Source organism: Heterodontus francisci, chromosome 8 (genome assembly GCF_036365525.1).
Source record: "Heterodontus francisci isolate sHetFra1 chromosome 8, sHetFra1.hap1, whole genome shotgun sequence".
NCBI lineage: Eukaryota > Metazoa > Chordata > Chondrichthyes > Heterodontiformes > Heterodontidae > Heterodontus > Heterodontus francisci.
In genome coordinates, this window is record NC_090378.1 from 27,538,636 (window position 1) to 27,553,234 (window position 14,599).

A 14,599-nucleotide genomic window follows, 5' to 3' on the forward strand; every position below is an offset into this window, starting at 1 on the left:
GACTCTCCAGTGTAGCCGTGAATGTGGCCCCACTGGAACACTTACACATAACAACTAGTTCCTAGCTAATTAGTTCCTAGCACTTTACAGATAGTATAACAATATATTACAGTCCTAAATGGCTGACCCGTTATTGTGAGACTATGACCCCCTAGTTCCAGACTCCCAAGCCGGAGGTAACATCCTCCCAATATCTACCCTGCCAAGTCCCTTAAGAATTTTATACATTTCAATGCCATCACCTCTCATTCTTCTAAATACTAGGGAATATAGGCCTAGTCTACTCAATCCACTCAGTGGACAATTCCTTCATCCCAGAAATCAGTCTCATGAAGTTGTTGCACTTCCTTGAAGACAGATATATCTTCCTTCTGTAAGGAGACCAATATTGTACACAGTACTCCAGATGTGATCTCACCAAGGCACTCTATAATTGCAGTAAGACTGTTCTGCTCTTGTACTCTGATCCCTTTGTAATAACAGCTAACATATATTTTGTTTTCCTAATTGCTTGCTGTACCCGAATATTTATTTTCTGTGATTCATGTACAAGGACACCCAGGTCCCTCTGAAGACCAATATTTCCCACTCTCTCACCAGGTTAAAAAAAATTCTAATTTTCCACTTTCCTACCAAAGTGGATAACTTCATACTTCTCCCCATTATATTCAATCTGCCATGTTCTTGCCCACTCACTTAGCCTGTTTATATCTCTTTGTAGCCACTTTGCATTCTCTTTACAGCTTACCTTCCCTCCTGGCTTTGTACCCTCAGCAAACTTGGATACTTTACAAAAGCAAAATACTGCGAATGCTGGAAATATGAAATAGAAACCGAAAATGCTGGAATTACTCAGCAGGTCTGGCTGCATTTGGTGGAGAGAGGAACAGACATAACCAGCTGAATTTTACCGGTCCCGTGGAGATGGAGTTGGATGGAGTGGGGGCAGCTGGAAGTGGTATGGGGGCTGGGAAAATAGGAGGGAACCATGTAGGGACAGCTCCCCAATGCATTTCCTCTGCCAGGGGATCACCCTGGGCGGGGAAGAAAGTTGGCAGCCTGCTCCAATAAGGCGGGCACTCAATTACGCTACTTAAGGGCCCAGTTAGGGGCCATTTTCCGATGGAGGTCCAAGCACTGATCCTTGAAGTACCCAACTAGTTTCAGCCTGCCAAACCAAAAATGACCTGTTTACTCCTACTCTGTTTTCTGTCCATTAACCAATGCTCAATCCATGCTAATATATTACCCCAATCCCATGAGCCCTAATTTTGTGTAACAATCTTGTGTGGCAGCTATCTGAACGTATTTTGAAAATCTAAATACACTACATCCACTGGTTTCCCCTTATCTACGCTGCTAGTTCCAATCTCAAAAACGCTTTACACATTTGTCAAGCATGACTTCCCTTTCAGAAATCTATGTTGACTTCATAAGTGCCCTGTAATCACAGCCCTAATAATAAATTCTAGCATTTTCCCTGCTACTGATGTCAGGCTAACTCACCTATAGTTCTCTCTCCCTTCTTTCTTGAATAGCAGGGTTATGTTTGCTGCCTTCCAATTAATGGGGACCATTCAAGAATCTAGGCAATTCTGGAAGATCAAAACCAATGCATCCACTATCTCTGCAGCCATCTCTTTTAAAACCCTAGGATGTAGGTCATCAAGTCCAGGCGATTTGTTGGCTTTTAGTCCCATTAATAACTATTACTAATTTCTTTAAGTTGCTCAGTCTCACCGGTCTTGGTTCTCCACTATTTCCAGATTTTTTTGTTTTCTACTGTGAAGATAGATATAAAATATTTGTTTAATATCTGTCATTTCCTTATTTCCCATTATAATCTCTCTTGTATCTGCCTCTGAGGGACCCATGCTTACTTTTGTAAATCTCCTCCACTTTAGATACTTGCAGAAGTTTTTACAGTCTGTCTTTTGTCTCTTGCTAGTTTACTCTGACATTCTATTTTCTCTTTATTAATCTCTTGGTCATCCTTTGCTGAATTCTAAAATCCTCTTCATCCTTAGTCTTCCTGCTCTATTTGGCAGCATAAGCTTCTTTTTTAATCTGATATTACCTTTAATTTCTCTTGTTAGGTACGGTGAGACTATTTTTCCCAATTTTTTATTTCTTCAGGAATGTATATTCATTGCAAGATATGAATTAATTTTTTAAATGTTTGTCATTGTTTTCATAGTTTGCTTCATTCAGATTTAAGACCCTAGTTTCGAACTTAACTAAACCACTCTCAAACACAATCTAAAATGTTATCATATTATGATCACTCTTCACCAGAGGCTATTAATCAACCCTTTTCAATTGCACAGTACTAGATATAACATAATCTGTTCCTAAATTGGTTCCTCCACACAATGATCTGAAAAACTACCTTGTCTACATTCCATGAACTCCTGCTTGACACTATTACTACAAATTTGGTTTTCTCAGTCTATATGAAGGTTGAAGTCTCCAGTGATGACTGTATTGTCCTTGTTACATGCACCTTTAATTTCCTTACATATACTCTGCCCAACAGTACAGCTACTGTTGCCAGCCTATAACCTACTCCCACCAGTGTTTTCTGTCCCTTCTTGTTTCTTAGCTCCACTCAAATTAATTCTACATCTTGATTTTATGAGTTCAGATCCTTTCTCTCTACTTTCTTTATCCCATCCTTTATTATCAGGGCTACCCCTCCTCTTTTCTAATTTTCCTATCTCTTCTGAAAGTCAAGTACCCTGGAATATTTAGTTCCCAACCTTGGTCACTCTGCAACCTTGTCCCTATAATGGCAATTAGTTCAAACCCATTTATTTCTATCTGTGCTGTTAATTCATCTCACTTGTTACGAATGCTTTGTGCATTCAGATATAGTGCCTTTAGCTTTAACTTTTCTTTTATTTTTCTCCCTGATGTCACCTTAGTCTTTAATGCCCTAATATCATTGTTAAGCTCTGTCTCTTCCTGACCCACTATGCTTATTATTACCCAAATCACTAGTCTGCTCTAAATTCTTGACATTTCAATTACTGCTTTTGAATTTACGCTTCCCTGAATCCTCTCACCTGCATTTCATTAGTTTAATGTCTTATCTAGCACCCTAGTTAGTTAATATGCCAGGACACTGGTCCCAGCTCAGTTTAAATGCAGCCCATGTCAATGGAACATCTTCCTCTTTCCCCTGTACTGGTGCCAGTGCCCCATGAATTAAAAATCCTGCCTCCTACACAACAGCCTGTTATCATATAGTACCTTTAGCATAAGGTGCTTCACAGGAGCATCTTTAACCTTCTAATCTGTTTATCTCTATGCCAATTTACATGTGGCTTAGGTAACAATACAAATATTATTACCTGTGAGGTTCTGTATTTTAATTTCGACCCTAGTTCCTAAAACTCTCTCAGCAGAACTTAATTCCTATTCCTACCTATATTACTGGTTCCTATGTGGACCAGGACAACTGAACTCACCCCTTTCCCAATCCAAGTTTTGCTACAGCCATGAGGAAATGTCTTGAACCCTGGCACCAGGCAAGCAACACAACCTTTGGAACACCCTGTCACGGCTGTAGAGAACAGTATCTATCCCCCTAACTATACTGTCTCCTACCACTACCACATTCCTTTTCACTCTCCCCAGTTGAATTGCCTCCTGTACCATAGTACGACTGTCAGTTTGCTTATCTGCTCTGTACACTTTGCCCTCATCAACACAGGTAGAAGAACTTCATACCTGTTTGATAAAGGTAAAGGCTGAGGCTCCTCCAGCATTGCACCTGTTGTCCTTTACATGTCTGACTCATAGTGACACCTACCTGTCCCTGACCACTAACCAGTCCTGCACCCCTACCTAACCTAAGGGATGTGACTGCCTCCTGGATCAAAGTGTCCAGCTAACACCCTCCCTCCCTGATGCATCACCATGTCTGCAGCTTGGACTCCAGTTCCAATACTCTGAGCTAAAGTTCACTGAGTTGCAGACAGTTAATGCAGATGTGGTTGCCCAGGATCTCTGATCTCCACCAACTCCCACATGTTACATGCTTAGGGTCATGTATTTGATATTCTCTTGGATACAGCAGCACTGGTTATTCTGGTAAGTGGTCTGAGCATCTATCATTTAAGAGTGTACCTCCACTGTTCAATATCTAACAATACACCAGTGTAACCCACATGTGTAATATTAGTACCCTCTTGTGATCTTAACTGGATATTCATGTTTCCTTCCAACCTTTTCAAAGGCAGACAAAGAAGAAACTTGGTAACAAGGTCAGGTACAAATCATTAAGCTGATTTCTTTCGCAGCAAGAGAACACAGTGTAATAGTTATGATCAGTCTTTTCCTTTAATCACCACAAATTGTGATAATAATTTTCATGATACAAGATAATGAATGCACGATGCTTCCCCACATCAGTAAGTAGTCTTGCTTAGTTGAAACAAAATAACTCACTAACCTCTTGCATTCTGAATCTTACAATAGCTTGTCCTTGTAGCCTTCCATTTAAAAACTTGGCTGTTAGTGAGTCTGTTTTTATTTTTATCTTCCTCTATTCAGGAACTTAGGAACAGGGGTAGGCCATTCATCCCCAAGCCTGTCCTGCTGTTCAATTAGAATCTGGCTGATCCGTATGTTCACTCCATTTACCCGCCTAGGCTCCATTACCTCCATTATTATCCTTTCCGTAACAAAAATCTATGAATCTCAGTTGTAAAACTTTCAATTGACCCCCAGACTCAACAGTTCTTTTTGGGAGACAGTTCCAGATTTCCACTACTGTTTGTGCAAAAAAGTGCTTCCTCACATCATCCCTGAATGACCTAGCTCTAATTTTAAGATTATATTCCATTGTTGCAGACTCCTCTACCAGAGAAAATAATTTCTATCTACCCAATACGTCTAAATTGTATCACTCTTTAACCTTCGAGACTCGAGGAAATATAAGCCTAGTCTATGAATATTGTCCCTATAATTTAACTTAATTAGCCCCAGGGCCTGAAAAGCACCCAGGATTAGGGCCGGACTAACAGAATGGGCTGGAATTTCGTTAAGGGGTGGGAAACAGGAGACTGGTCTGGTTTTAGGTCAGAAACCTGCCTCTGTTGGGAAACTGATTGAGGTTCGGATTTTTAAAAGTATAAGCCCTGAATTGATATGGAGACGGGTTTCCTGTCCACTTAAAGCCAGTGGGCTTGGGAATGGAGATAGATCAGATGAAGTGTGGAGCTCATGTAGACACCCCATGGGGCTAAGGCTGCTGGATGTCCTGAGAGAGAGATCTACAGTTTGTGCCAAAACTTTCCACTGCACCTGATGAGAAGCGAGATGTCACAGGGGAGGCTGGAGACCTGGCACTCAGGAAAGGGCAGACCTTCATGTCATCGATACCAACCTGGATCTAATGCTGTGAGGGAGAGGACTGAGATCCTCCTTCTGGAGGGTGGCAGGAGGCCATCTTGTTGTGCAGCAAGGGCACCTCTCTGTTTAGTGTTATTCCCCTCTGCCTCCTCCTCTCTTACCTCCTGCTCCTCCCCTCTCTGAAGGGCCATGAGAGTATTGGAGGGCACCACCCAACTGGTCCAGGCACCAGAATTTCATTTTCAGAAGCCTGATGGCCTGCTGAATGGTTCTCCTACTGAGCAGGTGGCACTAGTTGAATCACCTCTGTTCTTCTGTCTGGGGCTCACATAAAGGTGTCAGTATCCATCTCTTCAAGAGATTTCCCTTGTCCCCTTGGAGTCATCCACGCACTTTGGGGGATGGTGTGAAGTACTGAGGCAGCCTGGACTGGCGGAGGATGAAGGAGTCATGGCAGCTGCCGTGAAAGCGATCGCCCACATGGAGAAAGCTCTTTGTGGTCGCAGACCAGTTGGACGTTGAGGGAGTGGAAGCCCTTCCTGTTGATAGATCTCACTGGCCGGTTATTGGGTGCCTTGAGGGCCACATGGGCACAACTGATGATGCCCTGCACCTGCAGGAATCCAGCAGTGGAGGCAAAGCCCAATGTCCTCTGTGCCAAAGCAGGCCCATCTGTGTCAAAGTGGATGTAGTCCCCCACCGTCCTGAATATGGCATCTGTGACCTTTCTGATGGCGTGATGAGCTGCTGACTGCGAGATGCCACCTAGGTCCACAGCTACACAGGAACAACCCGGATGCATAGAAATTCAGGGCAATGGAGACCTTGACAGCTACAGGTAAGGGACTGCCATGGAGGCGGCAGGTCATTGTGGATCAGATATCCGCGACCATCTGCCTGAATAGGCACAGTTCCTGCGGCACTGGTGCTCTGTCATTTGCAGGTAACTGACTCTTCGGCATAGACCCGATGACTTGGGTAGCACCTTCTTCCTCTTGCAGCACCCCCGCTGTGCTCCTCTGGCCTCCTGCTGTACAAAGGTTGCATCTGCTGAAGCTCAGACTGGCTGCTCTATCCAATATCAAATTAGCCTGTTCCCATCGGAACTCCCTCAGCTAGGTTTTGTGCATTCTTCAGGCCTTCCCCTGCCAATCCCAAATACCCTAGAGATGCCAGTGGGCTCACATCCCTCTCCAGATTCCTACCACTCACCACTGAGAAAAGCAAGTCCAGCAATGGCTGCTCTGTTGTGGTACTTTTGGAGCAGCTGAGCTTTATTTTAGACCTCTTCATCATGTTAATCAGCTCTTTCTATAGCCTTCATGGCCCTCCACATTGTTCACCTCTTCTAAACCCTGCCATTATCGTTTTCCAGACATGGCGTTCTCCCCGTGCCCTTCCTTTGAAAATCCCAAATGGCTGCTGACAAGCCTGTTGATGAGCCCCACAATGATTAATTGGAGGTGTGTGGGCTTACTGTTCCCTCCCTCCCAACATCCCTTTAAAAACAGCTTTGTGTTCCGGAGGTGGCGGGACCTCTTGCCGACCTTCCAGAACACAATCATCAAATCACATGAGCCCCTGTTTCTGCTCTCTGCAGGCTTCGAAAATCTGGCTCAATGGGGATGAGATTTTTTTAACAATTATTGAGACAGGCTGACAAATTGCTTACTGTTTTCAGTTTTCAGGTTAACTGTTTCAATGCCTGGACTATTCTCATTTTTAGCTGTGTGGCCTCTGGATTCAGTCTGTAATTGTGGGCTAGTCGGCATCCCCCAGTTCCCAGTTATGTCTCCCTCCTACATTGCTTCCCACTGGCTCCTCTGTCCTCAAGTGCAGGTGCCTTTGTATCTGGTGCTGAGTACTCTGAGTTCTATTCCCTTAGAAATGTCAGCAGAGTTATATTGGAAAGAGGCAGAGAGGTGAAGCTACTCACGCAGAACACTCATTGTAGGCTAACTGCACCAAATCTGGAGTTCAGCCACCATCGCACCCACCTCTCGTCTGCCCCAATCCTGCACCAGAGCTTCGCCACTACCTCAGCCCAATGGTACAATAGTGACCTCAGTTCCCATTTACAGTTCAGGGTGACACATTTCCAAGCTTGTAGAAATTCTCCAGCACCCAATGACTCTTTTCATTACTTTGGCACTGCTTTGTAATTTTCTACCATAGTCGCTTTCAGCACCCTTAATCTGTATGGATCTTAATTTGAGGTAATTAATAAATAAACCATAACAGACACCAGTAAGTGGGTACTGTTACACAGTATTTTATTAATTTATGTTTGAAAAAGTGTTCTGTTAAAGACGAGGAAAATTAAGCTTGCCTCCACATCCACTAAACACTCCAAAGCCCTTCATAATTAATCAACTACTTTTAAAGAGCAGCCAGGAATGCTAGACAAAGGCAGCAGCCAAACTGTGCACAGCAAGATCTCACAAACAGCAAATGTAATGAATGACCATATAATCTGTCTTTTTGGTGAAATAGTTTAAGGGATGGATATAAAGCATAATACCATGAGAACTTCTAAAAATTGAGTTATGGGATCATTTACAGCAACTGCAACAGCTACATGCAACCTTGATCTTGTGTCTTTTATATCCAAAAGATGGTATCTCTAATAATGTAGCACTCAAGGGTAAGAATACAATTTAAATGCATGCAGCACTAAAATTTAAATCATTAGAAATTATGCAAATTAAGTGTTTTGAGGTTTCAGAGTAGCAATCAGACTTTTATGGTATAGCCTCAGTGAAGATTGCCACTCCAATCTGCTTGCCATACTAAGTTTCATAAGCATTAGTTTTCCGCTACTGGTGTTAAGATAGCAAAAGTTTGTTTCACCTTCATTTACCTTCCAGCAAACATGTGGAAACTGATAATCAGGCCAATCGTATCTGAAGCACCGTCGTTTCCAAATGTGGTGCCTTTTATGAATGAACGAGGAGGTCTGAGATTTACTTTGTACCCAATTGCCTGAGTACAAGGTAATGTTGGTGGACATACCCTAGGGAACTTGCAGCCTGAGGGTCTTCAAGGCCAATTTGTAATGCAAATGATACCTATTCCCGACAATACGACCGGTGTACCAGCAAAGGCTGCCAGTTGCTCAATGTCCATTTCCAGAAGGTCTGTGAACAAATTCCTAAATTTTATTCTTAGTTAGCCCTACCTTCCACTGGCATCTGTTGGGCCTTAAAAGGCTGATTTTGCTCAGCCAATTTCTTTTCCCCCAAAGATCTAAATTGTTTACATGCTGCTGGCGTAGGACGTCTCAACTCAAAATAATGAGCAATGTGCCAAGAGCAAAATTTAAATATTCAAATGAGCTAACCTGGTATCATTTATGTGCAGCAACATTCAATGCTTAAGGAGCAGCTGTCCCAACGGAACTGCGCCTTAACTGCATTATCGGCCCCATGCTTCTTACTAACTGATGCAGGGGCAGTGCTGGTAATACATCTCTCACGGAATTTGTAGCTTGCTTATTTGATCCTAATCTGTATTGTTGGGGATTCATGGCAGCAGACATTAAATGAGAGGGGGACTCAGTGGGAAAAACAACAGAAAACAAATGAAAGAAAAACTTAGGGTTCAAATCCATGAGCCATACAAGTAATTTTGAAATAACTATTGTATGCATATGGTACTGAGAAAATTTAAAACAGATAAAAGACTAAAATTCTTATCAATGTAAAATGCCATAACTAATTATGCATCCATGTAATGTGTGTTCAGTTTGCACTTGTTTAAATAGCAAAGACGCTCATTAGCTGTACATCTGTAATGCTTCAGTAAACAGTTTAATGGCTGTGATGTTTAACCAATTTCAGGTCTTTGTAATTTCAGCTTTAGCAGCTCATTAATGTTTTTTTGACAGTGTACAGATGATTTTACTGCAATTTGACACCATTCATTTTCTTAAACCCCCAAAATGTCACGAGTTACTTCTATGATTAGGGAACACTCAGATACAAATTAAATAAACTCTACAATAGAGGGTTAACAGTCATTGCTTAAGAGTCATCACTGTATGTACTTTTACATATGGCAATTTTTGGCACAATTGCACAATTTAGATTTTTTATTACACTGCAGTGTGACATTATCATGGATTTATTATTGTCAATCAACCAATCAGGAAACAGACATTTCTTTACCACAATAATCACATCACATCACCCATTAGAGAACCCTGGCAAATAAAGATAAGCAGAGCTACAGTAAAACAATATTTTGAACAGCTATTCACATGGGAATGTTGCCCAATCATTCAGAAGGTCGTTAAGAAAAATTCAAAAAAACAATGCTAAGTACTTTCTCATTAAAATGCCCCAAACAACACTTTTAGAATTTATTTTAATAAGTGATAAACCAGTCTCTGAAGGTTTTCCTAATTTTTATTAGTCTTATGACCATACAAATTAGGAGCAGGAGTTATTCTTGGGAAAAAAGCCCCAGAACATGCTATAAAAATCCTTACTCTCCTATTACAGGAACAGATGGTTGAAATGAAGGGTTTTCATATTATTTCTACTGAGATGACCTGACCCTTGATTATATTATTACATTGCAGGGAAGTTGGACTATTTTTCCATGAATGCAAAAAAAAAATCACTTACATGACAAGTGTGAGTGAGTGTATTAAGTCAGCACAAGCTAGGAGTCAAACATTATTTACAATTAATCAGATTTTTTTATGTAGTGTTAGGGAAATCTGCAGCTGTCATTTAAGCTTCACTATTCAAACAGTGCAGTTACTATGATGCACTTAAGAAAATACTTTTGTACTGGGTAAATAAACTCCTCAAATGAACAATATTGCTATGTAGCTAGTTATTCATGAACGATTCCTGAAGCTGCTTCCAATTTCACTGTTTCAATGCATATTTATTTTCATTATTTAAAAAATGTTATATGTCAAATCATCTTGTGTAAATGTTAGGTTATTGTAAATGGTTAATGCAAGAACCCTGGCCTTAGCTAAAGAGGATTTATGAATGGTACTTATTTAGTGCCCATTTCAAGTCTTTTCTACAGCTCACCCAGGCTGAGGCCAATGAAGAAATGATTGAACAAGGAACTACTGTTCAGAAAATATTTGGTGTTGTTGAACTTAAGAGCGAGGAAAAGGTTTGCCTGTTGAGAGTACATTTCCTAAAGGAACTATCTCAGTCATGTTTTGATGGAAGGTCAAATGTTAACTCTGTTTCTTTCTTCACAGATGCTGCCCGACCTGCTGAGTTAGCAACATCAGTTTTTATTTCAGCCATGGACCCAGTAGTTCTCAATCAGAACAGGACCTATCACTGGGATAGAACATGGCACTATAGAAGAAAATACAGTTTAACTAATACCAAGAAATGTTCCATTGTGGATATTGGCACAAACTAACAATAGAACACCTCAAGGGAAAAAAACCTCACTATTAAGTTTTACTCCTTTTCAAAGATTCTCAGAGGTAAATTTAGAAAGAAGTACAATAGTTTATAATCGCTTACCTGAAGAATTGCAGAGAATGGAGCCAAATGCACTGATGACAACATTTGCTTTTAAGCGAATGACTTGGTCTTCATCTTCAATCCAATCCCCAATGTCATTTTGCTCCGTACGAACAAACTCAATTGCAGAAATGTGTTGACCTTTCATAATAATTCTTTTTGGTGACATGTAAGGTAGAAATTCGCATCTCTCTTCTTTTGCTAGTTCCATCTAATAGACAATTACAAAAGACAAAAACATTGTTAAGCTCAGGACAACTTTGACCTTCATGTGTGTTGTTGAACATTCTGCATCACATTATAAATTCTGGACATCATACAGAATCTAAGTTCACAGAAACATAATGTCACTTGTTCTGAGCTATCATTCTTCCTGTTGTGTTTGACTTACAAAACACTAAGAACAGGATTTTCCATTTAGTGTTGGGACTTTGATGTTGGGGTCAAATGTGGGTCCTTTTTTTCATTCGTTCATGGGATGTGGGCCTTGCTGGCTAGGCCAGCATTTATTGCCCATCCCTAATTTCGCTTGATTCTCTGAGGGCATTTAAGAGTCAACCACATTGCTGTGGATCTGGCGACACATGTAGGCCAGACCAGGTAAGGGTGGTAGATTTCCTTCCCTAAAGGAAATGAGTGAACCAGATGGGTTTTTACAACAATCAGCAATGGTTTCATGATCATCATTAGACGAGCTTTTCCAGATTTTCCCGATTTTAGTAACTGAATTCAAATTTCACCATCTGCCGTGCTGGGATTCGAACCCATGTCCCCAGAGCACTAGCCTGGGCCTCTGGGCTACTAGTCTAGCGACATTGCCACTACGCCACTGCTTCCCCACTACCCCATATTGTCGGCTGACTGCTCTTCACACATCGATTTTGCCTGAATTGGCAAATTAGTGGCCAGAGGTTGAGCTCTGTCCAATTAAGGACGGTAGGTGAGCCCTTGGAGCTGGAGGGCCAATAGGAGGCCATCGAGCACGAAAGGAGCTGCAGCCTGTCGTTGCAGGTAAGAGAGAGAGAGAGGGCACCTCCATCTTGAGGTGCCCTCCAAGCACATTTAAAAGATTTCAAATTAGAAATGGCCACAACTGCTGGACCACTATTGTGCAAAGAATAGAACAAAGAACAAAGACAATTACAGCACAGGAACAGGCCCTTCGGCCCTCCAAGCCTGTGCCGATCCAGATCCTAAATCTAAACCTGTCGCCTATTTTCTAAGGCTCTGTATCTCTTTACTTCCTGCCCATTCATGTATCTGTCTAGATACATCTTAAAAGACGCTATCGTGCCCGCGTCTACCACCTCCGCTGGCAATGCGTTCCAGGCACCCACCACCCTCTGCGTAAAGAACTTTCCACGCATATCCCCCCTAAATTTTTCCCCTCTCACTTTGAACTCGTGACCCCTAGTAATTGAATCCCCCCCTCTGGGAAAAAGCTTCTTGCTATCCACCCTGTCTATACCTCTCATGATTTTGTACACCTCAATCAGGTCCCCCCTCAACCTCCGTCTTTCTAATGAAAATAATCCTAATCTACTCAACCTCTCTTCATAGCTAACGCCCTCCATACCAGGCAACATCCTGGTGAACCTCCTCTGCACCCTCTCCAAAGCATCTACATCCTTTTGGTAATGTGGCGACCAGAACTGCATGCAGTATTCCAAATGTGGCCGAACCAAAGTCTTATACAACTGTAACATGACCTGCCAACTCTTGTACTCAATACCCCGTCCGATGAAGGAAAGCATGCCGTATGCCTTCTTGACCACTCTTGACCTGCGTTGCCACCTTCAGGGAACAATGGACCTGAACACCCAAATCTCTCTGTATATCAATTTTCCCCAGAACTTTTCCATTTACTGAATAGTTCGCTCTTGAATTGGATCTTCCAAAATGCATCACCTCGCATTTGCCCTGATTGAACTCCATCTGCCATTTCTCTGCCCAACTCTCCAGTCTATCTATATTCTGCTGTATTCTCTGACAGTCCCCTTCACTATCTGCTACTCCACCAATCTTAGTGTCGTCTGCAAACTTGCTAATCAGACCACCTATATTTTCCTCCAAATCATTTATGTATATCACAAACAGTGGTCCCAGCACGGATCCCTGTGGAACACCACTGGTCACACGTCTCCATTTTGAGAAACTCCCTTCTACTGCTACTCTCTGTCTCCTGTTGCCCAGCCAGTTCTTTATCCATCTAGCTAGTACACCTTGGACCCCATGCGACTTCACTTTCTCCATCAACCTACCATGGGGAACCTTATCAAACGCCTTACTGAAGTCCATGTATATGACATCTACAGCCCTTCCCTCATCAATCAACTTTGTCACTTCCTCAAAGAATTCTATTAAGTTGGTAAGACATGACCTTCCCTGCACAAAACCATGTTGCCTATCACTGATAAGCCCATTTTCTTCCAAATGGGAATAGATCCTATCCCTCAGTATCTTCTCCAGCAGCTTCCCTACCACTGACGTCAGGCTCACCGGTCTATAATTACCTGGATTATCCCTGCTACCCTTCTTAAACAAGGGGACAACATTAGCAATTCTCCAGTCCTCCGGGACCTCACCCGTGTTTAAGGATGCTGCAAAGATATCTGTTAAGGCCCCAGTTATTTCCTCTCTCGCTTCCCTCAGTAACCTGGGATAGATCCCATCCGGACCTGGGGACTTGTCCACCAGGTGTGGGGGAAGGGGAGGGGCCTCAAAGTCTTCCTGGAGCTCTGGCGCCCTGATCTACCACCGGAAGGCCACCTCTAGACAGCTGCTGTGCTTCTGATGCCACGGGGGGCCCACAGGCTGACTTGAATATTCCAGTTGGCCTCCAATCAATGGCCTTAATTGATCTTTGAATTATCCGAACAAGCTACTCGCCAATTATGGGTAGTTAGCTGTTCTGCCCTCGATCTGGCCTCCCCCAAGATGGCTCAGGAGCGGGATGGTGCCAGCACACAGGATGGCAGTGTGAAATTACGCATCCACCCATCGCAGTTCCTATCGAAAATCCTACCGTCAGGTTTGCAGGAAAGTTTCTTTCAATCTAAATGAGGCTGGCATGATTTCTGTCCAACAATAAAAATTTCCAAGTTCCCTCTCCAGTGTCGGCATATATACACTCCATTTAAACCCTTCCTTCCTTTAAAATAGACTGACATTTTCGAAAAAAAACCTTCCAAAATGTAGCATACAGACTTTTAAAGAAAATCACCATTTAGATATCAATAGGACCTCCTGATCCTGAAAGGTATATTGCAAATAGGTAGATGACTGTATTATCGAGTTCAGCACCTCTAAAATTGACACTGTTTTCAGTTGACCTGAACACTGATGAGATTCTGATGGTGGTGATTTTCTTGAAGATATATTTCTGGTAATTTGAGTTGTTATGGTTGAAATAAGTCAGCAAATCAAAGAATGACAGAATCACAGAATAATACAGTGCAGAAGAGGTCCTTCGGCCCATCGAGTCTGCACCGATGCATTAAAACACCTGACCTGTCGACCTAATCCCATTTGCCAGCACTTGGCCCATAGCCTTGAATGTTATGACATGCCAAGTGCTCATCCAGGTACTTTTTAAAGGATGTGAGGCAATCTGCCTCCACCACCCTCCCAGGCAGTGCATTCCGGACCGTCACCACCCTCTAGGTAAAAAAGTTCTTCCTCAAGTCCCCTTTAAACCTCCCGCCCCTCACCTTAAACTTGTGACCCCTCGTAAC

The 14,599-nt window shown here is 42.4% G+C and overlaps 1 protein-coding gene across 4 annotated transcripts in view; it reads right to left on the reverse strand.

Moving 5' to 3' along the window:
* LOC137372719 (dihydropyrimidine dehydrogenase [NADP(+)]-like) overlaps nt 1-14,599 on the reverse strand; it is an 823,566-nt gene that overhangs the window by 368,273 nt on the left and 440,694 nt on the right. For all 4 annotated transcript variants that reach the window (XM_068036861.1, XM_068036859.1, XM_068036862.1 and 1 more), the window contains exon 11: nt 10,866-11,076. In XM_068036861.1, the coding sequence (XP_067892962.1) occupies nt 10,866-11,076 (211 nt within the window). The remainder of the gene's footprint in view (nt 1-10,865; nt 11,077-14,599) is intronic.